General features: G+C 35.9%; 1 protein-coding gene across 1 annotated transcript in view; it reads left to right on the forward strand.

Annotated features, from left to right (window-relative positions):
* Positions 1-20,763, forward strand: part of LOC148509478 (uncharacterized) — a 621,587-nt gene that overhangs the window by 44,307 nt on the left and 556,517 nt on the right. The window contains exons 2-4 of the mRNA XM_088443077.1: positions 1,819-2,025; positions 12,979-13,020; positions 15,477-15,530. Of these exons, the coding sequence (XP_088299203.1) occupies positions 1,819-2,025; positions 12,979-13,020; positions 15,477-15,530 (303 nt within the window). The remainder of the gene's footprint in view (positions 1-1,818; positions 2,026-12,978; positions 13,021-15,476; positions 15,531-20,763) is intronic.

Below are 20,763 nucleotides of genomic sequence, written 5' to 3' on the forward strand. Positions count from 1 at the left end.
TCTAAATCTATCATTTAAATTAGGCCATCCGGATACAGGGTCCCCATAACATGAAACAAATGATAGTGAGGTCACTTATTCTGTCTGTTCAAGTATTAGCTCAGGTATTTAGGTTATCCATATTTGAGCACAGGAGAGTAAATCAAGAGAAAATCACTTGAACTTAGCATGGATATTTTGGTTTTGTAAAAAAACACCCTCACGTGTTTTGGTTTTGGATTTGTAATTAAAAATAAAAAGCTAAAATTGTATCATTTTGATCTGATTACATGCAATCCAAAACCCGAGTTAGGTTTTTAAATCCGAGTTTTCTGAACCACTGATAGATTTGAACCAGGACTCGGCACCCCAAAGTGATTCCAAATTCGGGCTCGGTTCTACTCGGAACCCCTAATTTTGGTTGCTGACAGTTCTCTGGGAAATTAACCAACACATTTCTATAAAATGAATTGCCCCAGGATGAATCCCCATATTACTCCATTGCAGTCAAAGCTTCCGGCAGTGTACACTGTTTTCTATACATGTCTGGAAACAAAAAAGAGACCTGAATATAACTATTTTAGCTTAATCTATTGGAATGGGACACATTTTTATAAGGCGCCTCATTTTATTTTTATTATTTATTAACAGTTTCTTATATAGCGCAGCATATTCCGTTGCGCTTTACAATTGGAACATTAATAGAACAAAACTGGGTAATAACAAACAGATATATAGATGGGAAGGCCCTGCTCGCAAGCATACAATCTTAAGGGAAAGAGGCATTGATACACAAGGATAGGTGCTATATAATGCATTTTGGTCCAGCCAGAATGCACAGTTCTGTATCTTCACCATTTTCTTTCTTGTGCAGCCAAATTGAAAATGTATGCCTGATTAAAGAGAATATGAAATTGCTTATATTGCTTATAGTTACATATCATATTCTATTTATGAAGCCATGTTGCTGGGAATCAGTATTCATAAGGACTGCATACAACCCAATGCTTTTTCATAATTTTCAGCACAGACATCAGTTTGGTTTCTTGTCCTTATTGTACCTTTTTCTATTAAGATAATTTTGAGCTACAGCTGAGCATGAATTTCTGAACTGTTGTTGGGTTGCTTTAATAAACAAAATAAATATAAAGGTCTTCCCAATAAGAATTCTGTATTTTAAAAAACTACCAAAAGCACAGTCTTACATTTTGTAGCTGTAATACACCATCAACCCTAGCCTCCAAACCCCCAATTTTCCCTGAAAACTCAACTTTATACACAAGCTTATCAAATTTGTTATCCAACCTCTTAATCTACTGTATTTGACTATTCTACATGGATATCACTTTTTTACTTATGCAAAACTTAAATGTATTTTTTTCTATACCTGAACTTCTGAACCCCATATCAACATTTCTACATGACTGTCATATATCTCTGCTATGCACTTTGCCATCTGGCTGGACCAATATGCAATCTCTGGCAATTGTATCAAGCTCCTGTTTTTGTATTTAGTTTGTTTTAGTAAATACCCTGTGATTTGCTGTCAATATATAAATACATAACAACATTAATAAATAATATAAATCTCCATTAGCTTAAAAGCAGTTGTTGTTTGAAATTTGTTATTCTGCTTTTTCCATCTTAAATCTTTGGTTGTAATTTCTTAAATTTCAAATACTACCTTTGTGTTAGTAATTGCTAGGTGACTTTTTAGATTAATAGGGCACAGTCTGTCTAGATTAAAATATAAAACTAATTTGAACACCTGCATTGTACTTAATATAAATATTACATACCTTTTAACTCTTATTTTTCGATATGTAATTTCTCCCTCAGGTCGTACATTCACCACCACTACAGTGGTTTTAGATGGTAAAAACGGATCTGTCCACAAACCGCCAAAGATGACGAAAACAGTCTCGCAGGACCTGAAGACAACTTTCAGCTCCCCAGTAGCATGGCTACTTGTTGTTGCACTCATAGTGACATGGTCCGCTGTAGCTATTGTGATTTTCGATTTGGTGGAATATAAAACTTTTGCAGGTAGGTTCAAACTTTGTTACCAGTGTTTTGTTTGCAAAGCAAAAAATGATGTTAACTTTATTTTTTAATTGGCACAGTCACAAAATATACTAATATGAAGATAAAAATAAATTTATTCTGAAGGTGAAAAGTAAATATGTCAGTATCAGGTTGTGGCTAATCCATTGTTTAAAAAAGTCTCTAGCAAATGTCAATGGAACTTTCATGGACATAAGGGTAAAACGCAACTTGTAAAGTGAAACAGTGCAAATGGATACAAAGAAATGATTAATATTACAAAACAGATTAAAAAAAGAAAAATATACAGTTTATTTCAATAGCTTTTAATAGCATAATAGACTGCAGACATACAGTACTATAAAAAGGAACTTCTGTACGATACAAATATAAAAAAAAAAAATATTAAAAGTAATTATTGTGTATTAGCAGATAAATTCATATATTTTATAATCAAAAGAAGAATGATGTATAATATTCATCTTCTAAGCATAAAAATACCTACATTTTAATTATAGCAACATGCCATGAAAATATTATTTAAGCTTCAAAAATATTTAAGAAGATTCAAATAACAATTTTTAAATATTAAAATGGGTCACTCACTAATATGTAATGTATTGAGGTACCATAGATCAAAGTAGAATTTTTTGACAATGTTCAACAAGTAGAAGCACTATGTCAAAATATATATTTTAAAAATCGTTCCTCAAACTGGCATGATGAAAAATGAGTAATAATCAGTGAATCACATGTTGACATAACATTAATTAATAAAATAACATTGCCTCTGGAAGGTTTTATAGCAATGCACCGATTTCCCAAAGCAAGAGTAAATATAAAACATAAAAAAACATGTCAGTGTTACTATTATAGAAAGGCACAAAGCTGAGAAAGGGTAGAAGACCATTGTAAAGCCATTGAATATCCCGAAAGCTAGATAAGAAGGACACTTATTGTATCAGAAAAGCTACTTTGAGGTCAACTGCAATATCAATTGAGCTACAGTAGTAAGTGGTTGATATGAGAGTTAATTACATGAGTCAAAACATTAGAGAGTCTTAATTTTTTTTGCAAGGAAGAACTCCTGACTGAAAAAACTAACATGTTTTAATTAAAAAGTTTGCAAATACAAAATACTGCAGAGCTGTGGCAGAAAGTTTTGTGGTCTGACACAGATAATGATTGTGCAAATTAAGCACTGTACACCAGCCAGCTTGCACAAATCCCACTGTGAAGTATGGCAGTGGTAACATCATGTTAAAGGTATGGTATCAATCTTGTCAAAATCAAAGTCAGAATGAATGGTTCAAATTACAGACAAATCTTAAATGGAGATGACAATTTGATCCTAACCTCACTGCAAGAACAATACTGATGTAGCAAAAAATGAAGAAAATAGATGTCCTTCATTGATCCAGGACGAGAACAGAATGTAAGCCAATTGATAATTTGTAACAAGACCTTAAACTTTGCTTTCCATTAGATAAATGGCAGTAATAGATGAACAGCATAAACTATTAACCAAAGGTGATAATTATTTAAATTATATTTCAGTTAATTTTTCTTAATATAATATTGTTTGATTTTTTGGGAGATCTAAAGATAAATGTGTCCCATTTAAAAAATATATAAATTCTAGTTTGTGAGATTAATGTGAAAACAAGGGATGGGGCTGAATGCTTTGTCAAATCACTGTATTTTATGTGTTGCTATTTGCAGATGACACATTGTAATTGCATGAGTACTGTATAATAATAATAATGTACTCACCTACTAGAAAGTATGTTATAAAAAATATTTCTATGACATCTTAATCATATATACAAAGTAATTAATATTATACTCATATTTATATGGCTTGTCTATAATAAACATATATTTCATATGTGGAATCCCTTCAAACAGTATATTCTTTGTCAATTAACACTATTGAAATGAATTCTACTGCTCAACCAATTTTTGGATATGCTGCAAAAATCATCCCTGAAAGACCAATGTAAACTTTGGATATAAAGTTGAATGTGTAAACTAAAAATCCAATTTCAATTTTACTACTTATATTTAAAATGTAATTTTTGTACTTTTGATCAAGACAATTTGTAAACTGTCAAGTGTATACTCAATGACCTTTTCTCCAGTTGTATTTTTTTTTCTGGTGTGGACATTTTTTTTTTGATTGTCAAAATTCTCTATTATTTTTTTTTAATTTGGAGGAGTTATTATATATAGAATAGGTTTTGCTAAGAACACAACTTGAGTTGATCCATTGTAACATATTATTATTATTATTATTATTATTATTATTAATATTATTATTATTATTGGGAGTAGTAGTATTTTAATGTAATGGAAATAACATATGGATATATTTTTTATAATATGAATATATACAGCTACAATAAATAATGAATATTATTATTAGATTATGCTACATGATGCTTGATCATGAGCACATAAAGGGGAATTCCACCCAAAGGGCCTGAGTCAGAAGTCAGAGTTTTGAATCTTTCGCAACTGTCCAATAATATGTCTACTGCACATGCATCTGAGCCACACTGTGCAAGTGCCACAATGGTCTTGTGATAGTGGTTGCATTGTGGATTTATACATAGTTTGATTTATAGCCAGTGACAATTTATGGTCAGGGCCAGATAACAATGGGGTGGCCCATAAAAATAGGTATGTCATCAGGACAGTATGATTATTTGCTGCCTGTATTTAAATAGTTTTTCTAGTTTCCCCACAAAATTATGCAATTTTTCAATTTTTATGTATTTAGGGAGACAGTGTGCTGATAGTGTAGGGGGTGTACATACCAACGTGGCTCTAGCCAAACCCACACAGCACTGGTCACACCTACTCCACTTCTCAGTATAGGCCCTTGAACATTTTCAGCCCCAGGTCCATGTGGGCCTTAATCTGACCCTATTTGGGGGAGGTAATGTCGAGTGGCAACAAAAACACAGGTGAGTTTTCAACCATTTTAGGGGCATTGCTGCCAGTGACTGGTTATTGGGAAGCAGTGGTTCTGGCCCCAGTGTCTCAGTTGTGATGGATATCCGATGGTGTGACCGATGTTCCCAATTTTCATCCGATGCTGTGTCTTTGGACACAAGTGGCAAATCTGAGAGGCAGCTGATGGGTGTCTCTTTACAAAAGACAGCTTATGGGCCTTCGCATATATTCTCAGATCCGATGCGACTGAAGATGCAGCACAGACCTGATTTGTGTACACCTCTGAATCAGGCAGAAAATGAGAAATGTAATGTTTTATTAAATAGGTGAGATATGTAAATTAAAAGAAATTAATCCTCTAGCCCAAGTTCAAGGTCCTGATATTTCTTTGATGGTTTCAGTAGGTGATTTGGGAAGTAGTGTTTTCGAAAATTCCTAGCAATGTTGTCAATGTACCCATTTGGATGAACTTGACAGTACCGTTAGAAGTCGAATAAGTCTAATTCACCATTGACCGTGTGAGTCCACTGTCAGAGGAACTGCAAAACCTTTTGGGTATCTTGTATTTCATTACTTTACCTATCTCTCCTAGACGGTAAGCTCACACAGGCAGGACCCTTCACTCTCTTGGTTCTAAGGGCAATAGGTCATTGAAAGTTAATATTATTATCTATCGCTCACTTGCTGTAATCATATAAAAATGTATATGTTTAATACTTCTCCCTTGTGCTATATGAATTTATTGTTTTGTTTGTGCATTATATTGTAATTTTTCATGTACAGCACTATGGATATTTTGTGGCACAATATAAAAAGTCAACAATGACATTTTCTTGTAAATGCTTCTGCAAATGGTTTACAATAGAATGTATTTTGAGAAAGCTATACTTTTTAGAATAAATGGTAGATTAAAAAAATAATCTGCTGCCATTTCCTGATTAATCAACATTATCTTTCTATCAGTAAAATAGTTAGTTTATTACTTCTATTCACAGAAAGCCTTCTGTCTTTCAAAAACTTGACAGTAGGATTAATTTCAGCACAAAATGTAATAAAGTTTCTGGCATTGTCATTTCCCTATTCATGTGTAGATAATGAAATGTAAATTTGTATTTAGTGTTCATCCCATTTAATGTTTGCTACAAATAAATGCCTTTCATTATTCGAATCCCCATACATCATGTGCTTAATTTGATGGTACTGTAGATATGGAAATAATTCTAAGATAAATACAAATGTAATTTGTTTATATCATTAAATTTGCTACTTCTGCTCATTTTGCATCCCAGATACAAGCTTATTGCAATCATTTCTCAATAGAATTCCTATGTAATTTAATCTAAACATAAAATATTCTAATTTACAACTAGTTTAAATTTATTGGTATCTATGCACCTCCAAATGCAACATAATTGTTTCAATATTCATCAGTATTTTTGTGTTGTTTACAAAATTAATACATTCCTATATGCTGATTTACAAATCTTTTTATATACTGTAGTATTCTTTTAAATTTTATCTACCATCAATATTGTTTTGAGCTCTGGAAATTCACAAAGAAAGTATGGGTTGTTGACAACAGGAAGTGAGTAACTAGAAATGTTTGGCTACTTATTTTAAATTGTCAGCAGGCCCATAACTTCTCCTAGCTTAGACCAAACCAATTAAACAGTTGTGAACACTAGTGGTAAAACAATCTTCTCTTTATAGAAATAAATGCTCTGAAAGAACATATTGTAGGATTTATAGAATGTACATTGATTTCTAAAGCTCAATATATTGGTAAGGAAAAATGTATAAAAAAGGTATGGGCAGAAATGATGAAAAAAAAATGAATTACTTGTTATATTACTTTTTAAACCTTGACAAGAACAACTTCCTTGTAATGTGTTTGTTCTCTGGAAATAACTTTTTTATTTCTTAGCTCATGTAAGTCACTTTTTACTGTTTAATTCTTAAAAGATATGGATTTATTTTTGGTACAAAATTTTGGCACAAAATTCAGGTAAAACTAGCAGAAAGCACTATGATTATATATTAAGGTAAAAGTAACAAGTCTAAGTGGTTTTAAAACCAATATAAAAATGTATTTACATTTAAAGAAAATAAACATGCATATTTTTGCTGAAATCATTCAGGACTAGTTTTCTACTCATGTCATAAAGTACAGATGTATACAGGGAAAAATAAATATAAACTAACTGTGGATCTGCTCCCCATATGCATTGTGAACCGTGAGTGAATACATTACTTGTGCCTATTGTACATATAAAGGTGGTTTACCTGTGAATCTATGAAGATGGGCGGTAGAACTGCGCTCTCGTTGACCAGGGGGTGGTGTGTTGTGGTTTTGGAGTGCTGCACCTTTGTGTGGGAGTACCTTTCCCGCACTGAAAATGTATGGGGGTAGGGGGGGTAAGGTGCGCTCTTCCTGCTAGTAATGGTGATGGTGATGACTTGTGTGTGTTTGTTAGTGGTGTTAATTAGAATGTTTCTTCTGGTGGTGGTGATGTTTTGGGAGTGAGGAGGGTGTGATTGGGTATGGAGTGTAGTTTGGAGTAATGTGAAAATTCCCCTTTTCACATTACTCCAAACTACACTCCATACCCAATCACACCCTCCTCACTCCCAAAACATCACCACCACCAGAAGAAACATTCTAATTAACACCACTAACAAACACACACAAGTCATCACCATCACCATTATTAGCAGGAAGAGCGCACCTTACCCCCCCCACCCCCTAACCTTTGAATCTGCAAAGAAAATACCTTCCTAGCAGCAGCTCTGCACATGGCACCATGTTCACCTGCAAAAGAAAACAAAAAGGTGAAAAATATGGAAAACTCCTTGCTTAGTGGTGTTTGAAGCAAGGAGCTGGGAAAAGACAGTACCGCTTTTCCGTATTTCAGTTTATTCTTGTCAATGGCAGGGGACTACAGGTTTCTATAGCAGAAAAGTGTTCACCCGCAGACACCTTTCTTGCATAAGTATGAGGATCAGAGAAATGAGCAAACACAACTGAACCAAGGTGACACCATGAAAATCATTGCATCCCCTTAATTGTTTCTCACTGGTCCACTGCACATTCTTCTCCAGTGATGGCCGCAACTATACAGTAGCTCCAGCAGTGTCAGCTTCTCTGGGTAAGTGAATATCTCTTGGGCAAGAATACACTTCTTTGGGCACTCCAGCATGGTGACAGGGCCAGCTCTATCATTAGGCAACTTTAGGCAGCTGCCTAGGGTGCTGGGATCTGGGGTGCATAACTGAGTCACAGTTGCACTTAATGCAGGCAGTGGCTGTGGAACTTATAAGACTCTGCCTCCTTGAGGAGTTGAGAAGTTGGTATTGGTGGGTGAGGCACTGTAGGCTGAAGTTTTGCTTAGGGTGCTGAGAAACCTTGCACCGGCCCTGCATGGTGGGCTTCTTGCATAGCTCCACTTGTGGGCCTCCACCATCACCGCACATCTACACAAAAGAAAGAGTAACCACACATTAATATATATACAACCTGTGTGTCACTGAACTAAATGATATAAAAGTCAAATGTGTTTATAGTTAATAACAGTTGTCAATTGTATGGTCTTATTTGTTACTTAGAAAAAAAAGTAGAGGGGGAGGTGTTACATTCTAGGAGAGTGTAAAGCCAGAGCTTCTGTTATTGCCTTCTCAAGGTTCTAGTTAACAGAAATGCTGTATACAAACTGCAAAGGTAGATTTATACACAGGGACAGAATAAGTGATGTCATAACAAGCCTAACTAAAATTACATGGTTTATCAATTCAACTTTTCAGTTTTATATGCCATATCATTAAGAATTGTAGGCATTGTAATATACTGTACATATAAAGGCACTAACAAAAACAGACACCAATATCAAAGCACTTAAATTACAATATTGCCAAAACATGAAAATAAAAATTACATTCCATTCTTAACAGTGAGACCATTTGCCTTGTTTTATTTACCACTAGCAGACCACACGTTTGCTTAGTTTGATCTTCCTTATCATCATCAGGGCATATTATTTCTTTAGCCCTATTTTAGGTGCAAAAGATACATTTGATAACAGGGGTATATACACTTCTGGCAAACTCTGCATAGTCCACAATTCCATTGACACTCTCTCGCTAAACATTGCCTATTTAAGAATTCCCCTGTACAGGCAAGTAACATCCCCTTTAGTGGCAAGTGTACAGTATACGTGACAAGGTATTTTAATGCCAAAGGTTGCAAATATTGTCATATTAGCCCCAACTATTTGTTTACATTAGACAACTTGACAGAAGCACACTATCTGCAGCCAAGCTATTTTAAACATACTTGTATGCTGCAGGTATCTTACCAATAATTGATCTATGTGACAACACACTTATGACTTATCTGTACACATCTTACAAATTGTTAATAACTGATTCAAAGGAAACATTTTATGAATTTAGATGTAATGTACTTTACTGTGTGTCAAACTATGGCCAGGCAATATTATTATAATAGGGTTAAATAATCCCTAAAACACCTGCGTTTTTGTAAGGTTATTTGAAGATGCCTTGGCTGCAGGTAATGCTTTGATTTAAAGACAATAGACCATGCCCCTAGCACACACTGGAATTGCAAAACAGCCAGTAATTTATGCTGCTGCACACCACCTGAAAGAAGTGCCTACACTTTCTCAAAAGTAAAGAAAAAACAAAAGAACGGGGTGGTGCTGCAGGAAGCAGGCAATATACACAATAAAAAGCAATTATAATTTAAAGAAAATGTCATGGAGAATGGCAATTATTCATTTAATAAATATATCTAGTTTAACCACCTACAGGCAATTATTCCCAATTTTACAATTTCCATCTTTTGATAAAGGCGCTGTGTGCGGTGAAACGCGTTAATGATATGGAAGGTCATGGAGGTCTGACTCCTCAAGCTACCAATTTGGCTATTAGTTGAAGTCTGTATTGCACTTTTCATTTGGATTAGCTGCATCGCTAGCGGAGCATCTCCCTGCTGACCACTGCGGCTATCTCCAGGCTCTGGGCGTGGTTGTTGATTCTTACCATCTACTCACCTGGCCATAGCACAGTTTCCATCTCAGTCCATGGAGTATCTGCCAGGGAGTTCACTGCAATCAGCAGCCAGCTCACTGCCAGGAGAATTGGTCCTACTGCACTGCCTGTGCTTATCCCCGTTGAGCACTGGAGCCAGTCATAGGACTTTCACAACTACAAGTCCCAGGTTTGACCTACATTTGAGCACTATTAGAGTTAACATATTTGTGGAACACCACACATGTATTGTGGTTGACACCCAAGGCAGGTCTAGCATGGACTAACCGCCTTTATCTTTACACCGTTTAGTATTGCTTCCACCAGGTGGTTGCTCGGTGCCCACTACTGTTCATTATAAAGATTTCTCTTTTTCATCTAATGATTTATTTGTATGAGAACAAGCAGGTCTGTGATCAGATACACTGCGTAATAGGAATGTGATAAATTGTATCAAGTGGATTCCATTACTCACTTTTTCAAGTGATTTTTGTATTTATCCACTTGATTTGTTGACTTAGGGGCTTATGTATCAAAGCTCGATGTGAGATAAAATTGTGAGATATATATCACCAACCAATCAGCTCCAAACTATCATTTCTTAAACACAGCCTGCAAAATGTAAATTAGAAACTAGTTGGCGATATATATCTCACAATTTTATCTCACATCAACCTTTGATACATATGCCCCTTGAACTCTTATATATTTTTAAAATATGCAACTGCATATGCAGTTGCATGGGTTACATAGCACATTCTAATATCTAATTACATCAATACCGGAGACACACACACATAGACACACACGGTCACACAGACACGCATACAAGTATATAGTTTTCCTGGTAGTTTCTTCTGCAGGATGGAGAAAAAATAATGAGTTATTATGGTTCAAGGTGTTTTTTTTATTCTTTTAACCTAATAACCAGTGTCTGCCTTAGCCGAGGAAAGCAATTTGTCAGAATTTATCCCATCTACAGTATATTCTCCCTTCTTGCAGATATAATAGGACCTATGGGAGAATTTCTTTAATTCAGCCTTTCTCATCCAATGGAGATGATCCCTATGCAGAAAGTCTCTAAGTACCATAGGAAGATGTTAAATGTCCCTACTCCTGAGTGCACTCGAATATCTATTACCTCATAAATATCTACAAGGGCAGTGCTGCTCTGTTTAGACATAGTCTAACTCAATACCGTCTACTGTACCTGCGGTACCACTCTTCCCTAAATTAGGAAACTCTGTTGTGAGTTGATATATTTGTGTCAAAGAGCTCCGATCAGAACCTCAGTCTCCTGAATAGATGGGCCGGTACCACCCCTCAGGCTGTCACCACCAAATACAAAGCGATAATTGGCACTCCCATCAGGATACTGCAAATAAGTTATTAAATAGTCCCATCACTCCATCTTTATCCAATAGGTCACACTATTCAATATTCCCCACTATTAAATGATTATCCCTGTCCATCATCCCACAAATAAATGAGTAGCTCAACATTCACCTTACCATTATATTAAAAGTTATCACTCTGAGTCCACCACCTAATATGATAATAAGAGTCTCGAAAGACGATGTTTGACTTCTATCTGAAAATCATCTGCTGTCCTTGCTGCATGGACACTAGTAGCTCAGGAAACCATAATGTGACAAATTACATTTGCATGCACTCTCAGAGAACAACCATGAAGTACTCATACTATTCTGGATGTGGCCCAGTGGCAGCGAAAAGAAGATACTGGAGTTGGGAGTAGGGACATTTAATGGCAGTCACCCCTCTCCCATACTTGTTCCCAGTGATGCCATCATTCTGGTGGTGTATTCAGAAATATTGCAAAAGAGAACAAATACTTTGTTACAGTACCAGTGTCTTCTGAGGTGCCATCTTTCTCAAGATTTCTCCAGAAAGATGACACCACTGGATACAAGTATAGGGGGTAGGGCATCTGTATGGACACATTGATTTTAACCTGGATGCAGGGTATGCTGCACAGGGACATGCTGAACCCATGGGCCCTTGTGTAATGCACTCCCTGCACCCAATATTAATACATTAATAGTGAATGGATCAGGGATTAAATTCAGCCTTTGTCTTGACAGCTCTACTTCATGACACATGGAGCTGAGACAGTCAGTGTGCTGGTGTGTGTCTGTGTGAGGCACCATAATGCATGTTGTAACTGGTGTGGATCAGACCGAGCACTAAAAAGGCTCCATAGCAAGTGCTGAGCCCCAAATAAACTATACAATTGTCCCAGATTCTATATCTGTATATATATATATATATATATATATATATACACAGTAGTTATGGCTCAGAAATGGTGCATCTACCAAATGATAACAGCTGGGCAGGGATTTATTGGCAAAATAAAAAATGTGGGCCTATAAAGTCTAGTTTAGGTTGAAAAAGTTCACAAAGGCGGAGATATCATTTAACTAACTTTGTTGATTGGATGGTGATAAACTCATTACAAACTGTAAATATCTTCTATGCTATACAATTCTGTGACCTTTTGATGAATGCTGTTTGATTTTATTTTGCTGAAAATAATTGTGAAACTTATATTGAAGTGTAGTATTTTATGTGTACCAGTAAACACTTGCTGTAGCATTAACACTTTTGCTCTTTGATTCTCTAAGAGTTCTGTATTGATGCATTCATGGGAATGCAATGTCTGCAGCCAAAAAATAAAAAAAATAAAAAACTTTGTTAATCCCCTTCAGCTCCTCTGTTGCTGAAAATGACATCTACCACAGATCAAAGCTAGTAGTTAATTGGGTATCAGGGAAGATGTACATTTGTTCTCCAAGTGTGTGAATGCTGAAGGTTGTTCAACAATAACCTACAGTAAATTATACATAACTGAAATTTCCAGTGATAAGTTCTAATGTATTCCCTTTATTTTTTCATCATCATCGCCATGAATGCTCCTGCCACCGTCATCCATAGACACCTATTCCCAGTACTGTGATGACCCCTGTTTACCACCTGGTAAAGATATTCTGCCTGCAGTGTTTCTGTTATTCATTAACAAAATGTGCTTTCACAACTGTCACTCACTAATAATGTCTACTGTGTAATATCTACCTTTGTACTATAAACACTTTGCATAGTGTGTGCTTATAATTTGAAAGCAACACTTCACATGTAATGCAAAATATAGGATGGCACAGTAACAACCCAATTATCTATTGTAAACACAACAACAAAAGTTCAGTTCCCTTATTTTGTATATTGAAGATTTTGTTTATCTTGGGACAACAGCGCCTACAAAAAAGGATCCCATTAGACTTACAGGATGAGAGCTGGTGCAAAATGATGTCCTTTTATCAGAGAAGAAATAGCTGTGTGCTCTTTAATATTGGGCACACCATACTTAGCAAGTACCTCCTACCAATTTCTCCGAACAGTTGGTACAAACGTCTTCTCCTCCAACTTGGCCACCTTGCTCTGCAAACCTCTGGGCTGTGGCAGTAATCTAAATGCACATGCACAAATCAAAGTGTACATATACATGGGCAAATGTAAATATATACACAAACACACACACACACATTGCGTTGGACTACAAACCTCTTATGCTATATTCAGACTATATTCCTACATTTACCCTATCATCTATCAGTAGTAGTGTTATTATGTGAACCTTGTCAAATCCTTCTGTATTTAAAACCCATGTTTCGCAGCATGTCATAACTGGGACTCAAGCTCTGAACCCCACATATTATAGTCAGACATTTAATACATGGAGCTACAGCAAATCTATGTAGTGTGCAGTCACACACAGCCAACATGCAGCCACACACTACAAAAATCTGCTTAGCTTCAATGATTTTAAACTTATTATCACAACTAGCTTCATACAGTAATATTTACTAGGCTTCATATGCAGGAGAAAATAAAACTATGTGTAACAATAGGTGTCTGACTGTAGTACATGAGGCTAAGAGTTTGAGTCCCGGTTATGGCATGCTGAGAAGGATGTAACTGAAGGTGCACATATCTCCTGTAGATATAGGAGCCTGCCTGCCTGCCCTGCCCCCAATATTTCAGTAGAACATCGACCATTGTAGAGATGGCGTTGGCGACTTCTCCATCTCTGAAAAAAAATCAGTCCATCAGGCCACACACTGCCACACACGCCATACTGTAGATCTTAGTTGCAATGGTATTCAGAAACAACCGCCCTCCCATACTCACCTCTTCCACATGCTCCACTAATAAAGAGGCTCGTGTAGCAGTGGATGTGTATCCTTATTTTTGCACAGTATGCATTTTTTTACTATACTTGGACACAGAAAAACATACATATAGTTTTGAAAGTCCAAGAACAGCAGTAGAATTTAGCAACTGGTTATCTCATGGACCATCTTGCAAACATATAAAACAAGCAAGTACAGCACAATATTGTATCCATGGAATTTTTCCTTCTAACAAATAACAACTTCCAAACACTTTAAACCCCTTCCTACACCAGCAACAGCTGCTTTATGCAGCTGGCTCACCCTGGCCATAGTGATTATTATTTGCTGGAAACATCTGTTGATGTGTACACAAAGTTATTTGATTACAGTGGAGTGTTTGCAATAACCATTGTAGCTGTGTTGTATTAATAACTGTATTTATCTATCTCTGGTCACTATTACACAGAAATTAGGGAAAAACGATTGCATACAGTAACTCAATTTTAGGAAAATGCAACATGTAATTTTATTCATTTGAAAACTATCATATATGATACTACAATGTTGGCTCATGTGCTACATACACAATGGTGTTTGCAATGGCTTATTTATTGCATGCTGAAATAATAAAAAATGCACATAGACATTATATATACACATTTTATATGTATTTTATATGTGTTTGTTATGCCGTTAGATGCATTTATACTGTTTTTTTATAATGTGTCAAAACAGGAAGTTTCTATCTTCAAGTCAATGAGAAAACACATATGTAAATGCTTCTTGCATATATCTCATTGCATTACAGATGCACTTTCATTGAGAAAAATTTATCTGTTTTCATGTCCCTTGTTCTTAGTTATTTTGTATGTTGTTGAAAGCTATAGCTTATGAACACTTTCAGTGCTTTTCAGTGTTTTAAGGCTTCCCCTTTAGTCATTCACCTACTTATTGGGTCAGTAAATATTAGTTGCTGAAAAATACCATCATTATTCTGCTTTCAGAAAACATTAACAAGTACATAAACAAACGGCTCACTTTTCCTAGCAGTGTAGAGTAATACTAACATATATGAAACATGTAGTTCATACAACCAAGCAGTAACTTAATGGGGTAGTAATTTATAGCTCTTAACTTTCATTAAGCGTTTCTCATCAAGGGATTTGTGCCAGTAACTAAAGGTGTTCACAGTATACGTAATTTGCCAAACATCTGTAGCTGTTCTGCTTCTATCCCTTCCTTACATACCGTTTGTCCTAATAGGATATCACCAGCCTGCTGTTGGCAATGCTTTGAAGGATGCTGAAAGCCTTCTAGGCAAGAATCATTCTTAATCTCCTAGCATGTTGTTTGAGCATGGTTTTACTCAAGAATGTATATGTGTTTCTGTCTGAGATCTATTGTAATTTTACTAGAGCAGCCAAAATGACATACTGTATTTGCATATAGTATAATTCAGGAATAATGCCATTTCTAGAAAATGCCACTCTTTTACATGTTATTAACTGAATATCAGTTTTATACCCAATGTAAAAAGAAAAGAATACAAAATGAATCAATTTATGATCACAGAGAAATTTTGTACCTGCTTTTTCTCCACTCCATCCAGAGAATCACATTAATAAGCTGTTGCATTTTGCATCCACTACTCAGCTCAGTTGGATGCCCATATAACAAATGTATAATTTTAATTATTTAGTGGCCTATTTATCAAATAATATTTGTGGTATTTACACCAAAACAGCTGTTTTCGGGGGATACCCTCAAATATTAAGTATCAGCAGTCCCTTCGATTCCAATAGCAGTCACAGCCCCTACAGATTTCTATGGGGGCTGTGAAGCTGTCAGATTCATCAAGCTTAGTTTAGCCTCAATCAGTAAAGCCATCTCTATAGTATCCGATGGGTTACATTTCACAAAAATTACCGGGAGAGGGTCAGTAGACCAAGCATGTGCAGGAGTCTAGATAGAGGAGTGAAGAGACCAATGATGAGGTCATGTCACTTTGAACACATTGTAGGGACGTGCTCCTTGCAAAGCCCCTGTCCCTGTGGATGTATATTGATACATTCAGGCAGTATTTAATTTCTTATTGCCGTGAATAGCGGTGATAAGAAATTAAAATTATCGGGTCTAACACCCTATAATTGATAAATATGCCCATTAAGACTAGTCCAATACCTACATGAATAACAAAGAATAAGCACATTATATATATTTCTCACACTGTAAACTTTGCAATATATGTGATTTAAATTTTATATGAAGTATACTGTACCTATGATTTTATAGAAGGTACTTGATAAATGTGAACTCACAGCTGATTGGTTGCTATTGCCAGTTTCTCTACTTCTCATTCTACACAGCTTGATACATCTCCCTTTAATTCCATAACTTTGTTGAAACCAAATTAACCTATCAGTATGTAATTTGAGTGTGGGAGGAAACCAGATTATGAAGGAAACCAACTGAAACATAGGGAGATTATACACTTCACACAGATAAGGCCACAGTTGAGAATTGAACTCGTGCCCACAGTATTGTGAAACAGCAGTGCTAACCACTATATCACCATGCTCCCCAAATTAGATGTGTTTATCTTTGTTTAACATTACCCAAAATTCATGGGAAAAACAAGCACTTGTGATTTTTAACAATACATTTTTATAAGAATGTCAGGAAGTTAATGATTTATTATTATTTTTATTATTATTTGTGCAATAAAACCTCAAACCCACACATGTTGTAAACCTCTGCAATTTGTGAATAGTAGAAGTTTTTTAATTTTGTTCTTTTTGTAGTTCCAGTAGATGCTATTTGCATTTTACTCTTAGGGGCCTATTCAACAAAATATAATTATTACATGTGATAATTATGGTTTGAATTTACTGTGAGTTGAAAGACTCGTTCTGAGCCACTCGTTTTCCTCCCTAACAAAATCATAATTTCCGAAAAGCTGCTCTTTTTGCGGAGTCAGCTTTTTTGGAAAAGTGATATTTTCCCCATGCAGCTGAGGTATCCATAAGGATTTCCTCAGTGCTGCATGTCTCTCCCCCCCTCCCTCACTCTCTATTCCCCCACTGTGTCTCACCTCCTCCCCCCTCGTGGCCTCCGGTGTCTGATCTGGCCCCCCACCCAGCCCCCGCGTCCTACTGTGTCATTTCAAGCCCTCCTTCACACCCCACCCCCCCGCGGGGGTCCGATCCAGCACCCCTAGCTCGCTCTCATCTGTCTTTTGTCTCTTCCATCTTCGGTCTTCTTCAGCCGGTGATTGTGGTCACATGTCTGCAGAGCCCCGAAGCTCTCAGTGCAGACACAGCAGGGAGGGATCTGAATAGTTCCCTCTGCTGTGGCTGGCAAGTAAGTCTTCACAGGCTGAGGCTGAACGCCATCTCAGAGTGGCGTTCAGTAACACCATTAAGTTCCGAAAAAAATGCTTTTTCGGAACTTGATGTAGGGCCCTGATACTTATTTTTTACAAAAGTATGTGAAAATGTTAATTTTCACATGCTTTTGTGAAAAATAAGTGATGATGAATAGGCCCATTTTTTCAGTATATTTTTCTCAAATCCTAGTACAGTACTGTATTTTTTTTGTTTAATTGAGTTTTTTTGCCCTGTGTAGATAGAAGTTTGTCAGTTTTACTGTAAATAACATATAAAGTTAATGCAGTTTGTTCACAAAATGAGAATGTGCATCCTGCTTGTTTATTGTTCACATTGATTGGAATGCAAGCTGACCGTTCACTTCTTGGCATGCTTTGTGCAACACTGCAGTTAGAAAATGGTGGTAAACAGTCTGGAAAGTCTAAAAAAGTTGATATGTTATCATTGTGACTTCAAAAACTTTCTCTTATTATACAAATCATTTAAGGATATTATACTAAATATGTGAGGGGAAGATATTAATTGTATTTATACTTGAAAATTAATCAAAATATGTTTCCATTGTTGTACAGTGTTTAGTTTGAATAGCTCTATGACTAAAATTGAAATTCAGATGTTGCCAGTCTTATTAGACTAGATAATCAATGTCATCTACCTTCATTTGGAACAAAAATGTACTATAAGTTTCCAGTGGGATTAAAAGCTGCAATTAAACAAAAAAACAGTTTGAAAAGAAAAATATGCTGCATTAAATCCTGCAGCAATTGCAATAAAAGAATCAACACATTTACCATTACAAAACCTATTACAGTTGTTTCATGTCTATAATGAATGCACACTTTAAAATAGGCTTAAGCAATTATGTCTCTCCGGCTGCTGTAGAACTAAAAGTACCAACATACCCAACATACCCTGTCAAACACAGGCAGACACTGATGCTTAAATGTGTCATTTGAGATCCATAGAGGTTATACTGTACATAGCTGCCAAAGTGATTACATTTTATCCAGCACAGAGTATTTTGCTTCTTTTTTTCCCACGTCCAGTAGCTCCACAATGCTATAACGGGTGCTAAATAAACAACAGGTAGGGAAATCTGATCCTAGTCCCAACTTCACGGCACTATTCCTCTCCCTCTGATTTGAATCGCCCCAAAGAAAGTCTCTGTGAATACAGTACAAATCCTAAAACTGATCATTGTTTCTCACTTTTTCTCCCTCGACAAAGAAATTCTTTTGGTATGTAGAAGAGAAAAAAGAAAGACGTAATATAGTGTTGTACTTCAGTGAAAAAACATCCACCTCCACACGTGATAGCATGCTAATAAGTCTCTTTATTCTTCAATATGTAAGTGAAGAATATAAACCCTCTTATAGTTGTACACTTACTAGCAGGAGAGAAGTAACAGGCATATACATATACAGGCAGATATAGATGTTAAATGGGAATATCATCAGTATATCATAAGTATATCTTTCTCTTTGGTGGAAACTGCCAAGGCTAATTCAGTAAGACAGTAACAATATAGCCTTTAATGAGTAGGAGTCATAGAAGATGGAGTATATGATGTCTAAAAATCACCCACACGTTTTGACATATAAACCGCACTACTCTATATTAAGTCGTTCTTTTTTCTAAGCTATATAACAAAAGATTTTCTTTGTCAATGGAGAAGATGTGAGAAACAATCATCGATGTAAGGATTTGTGCTATATTCACAGAGACTTTCTTTTTTAGCTAGTTATAGTGCTAGGATGAGATTTACCTACCTTCTGTTAACATTGTCTAGTGGTGTTTGGGTGACACCTTATGTAGGTATTGCTGTCCAATCTGCTTTCAATGTGCTTATTTAGGTGTCTCCTTTTGAATAATGGTGCTCAATAAAGTTGATGTAAACAAACAACTTAGCAACAAGTTTTCAAATCAGTCCATGTAAACTTATATAAAAATAATGGAAGCAGAACCCCGAGTCCTGAGTGCAAAACATAATGGTACTCATGCAAAGAAGTTGGAAACAAAATGAATGCAAATTACTGAAAAGGAATAAGTGCATGGAAAAATTGCGCATTCCTGCACAGACACAGAGCTGTATACATCTTGAAATGCATCCAGATGGCAATGGGCAGTATATGTGCCTAGTTTATGACATGTCATTATCAACAGCGTGTATTTGCAACCAGCTCTATAGCAAGCACAAACATTTTTTGTATTAACATTTTCTTATATAGCGCAACATATTACGTTGTACTTCACAACTGAAAGAACTAATAGAACAAAACTGGGTAATAAAAGACAGACATAGAGGTAGAAAGGCCCTGCTCGCAAGCTTACAATCTATAAATTTGTGCTTAATTGTGCTCATACAGTATATATATATATATATATATATATATAGAGTCAGGTCCATAAATATTGGGACATTGACAGAATTTTCATATTTTGGCCTCTATTCACCACCACAATGGCTTTGAAATGAAACAAACAAGATGTGTTTTAACTGCAGACTTTCAGATTTAATTTGAGGGTAATTACATCCAAATCAGGTGAACGGTGTAGGAATTACAATGGTTTCTATATGTGCCTCCCACTTTTTAAGGGGCCAAAAGTAATGGGACTATCAACTGAAAAGCTATTTCATGGACAGGTGTGGGCTATTCCCTCATTATTTCATTATCAATTAAGCAGGTAAAAGGTCTGGACTTGATTCTTGGTGTGACATTTGCATTTGGAATCAGTTGCTGTCGACTCTCAATATGAGATCCAAAGAGCTGTCACTATCACATCATTAGGCTGAAAAATCAAAACAAACCCATCAGAGAGATAGCAATAACATTAGGTGTGGCCAAATCAACTGTTTTGAACATTCTTAAAAAGAAAGAACGCATCGGAGAGTTCAGCAACACCAAAAGACCCGGAAGACCACGGAAAACAACTGTTGTGGTTGACAGAAGAATTATTTCCATGGTGAAGAAAAACCCCTTGACAACAGTTGGCCAAATCAAGAACACTCTCCAGGAGGTAGATGTATATGTGTCAAAGTCAACAATCAAGAGAAGACTTCACAACAGTGAGTATAGAGGGTTCACCACAAGATGTAAACCATTGGTGAGCCACAAAAACAGAAAGACCAGATTAGAGTTTGCCAAACAACATCTAAAAAAGCC

This window comes from Taudactylus pleione, unplaced genomic scaffold (genome assembly GCF_031769625.1).
Source record: "Taudactylus pleione unplaced genomic scaffold, aTauple2 ptg000326l, whole genome shotgun sequence".
NCBI lineage: Eukaryota > Metazoa > Chordata > Amphibia > Anura > Myobatrachidae > Taudactylus > Taudactylus pleione.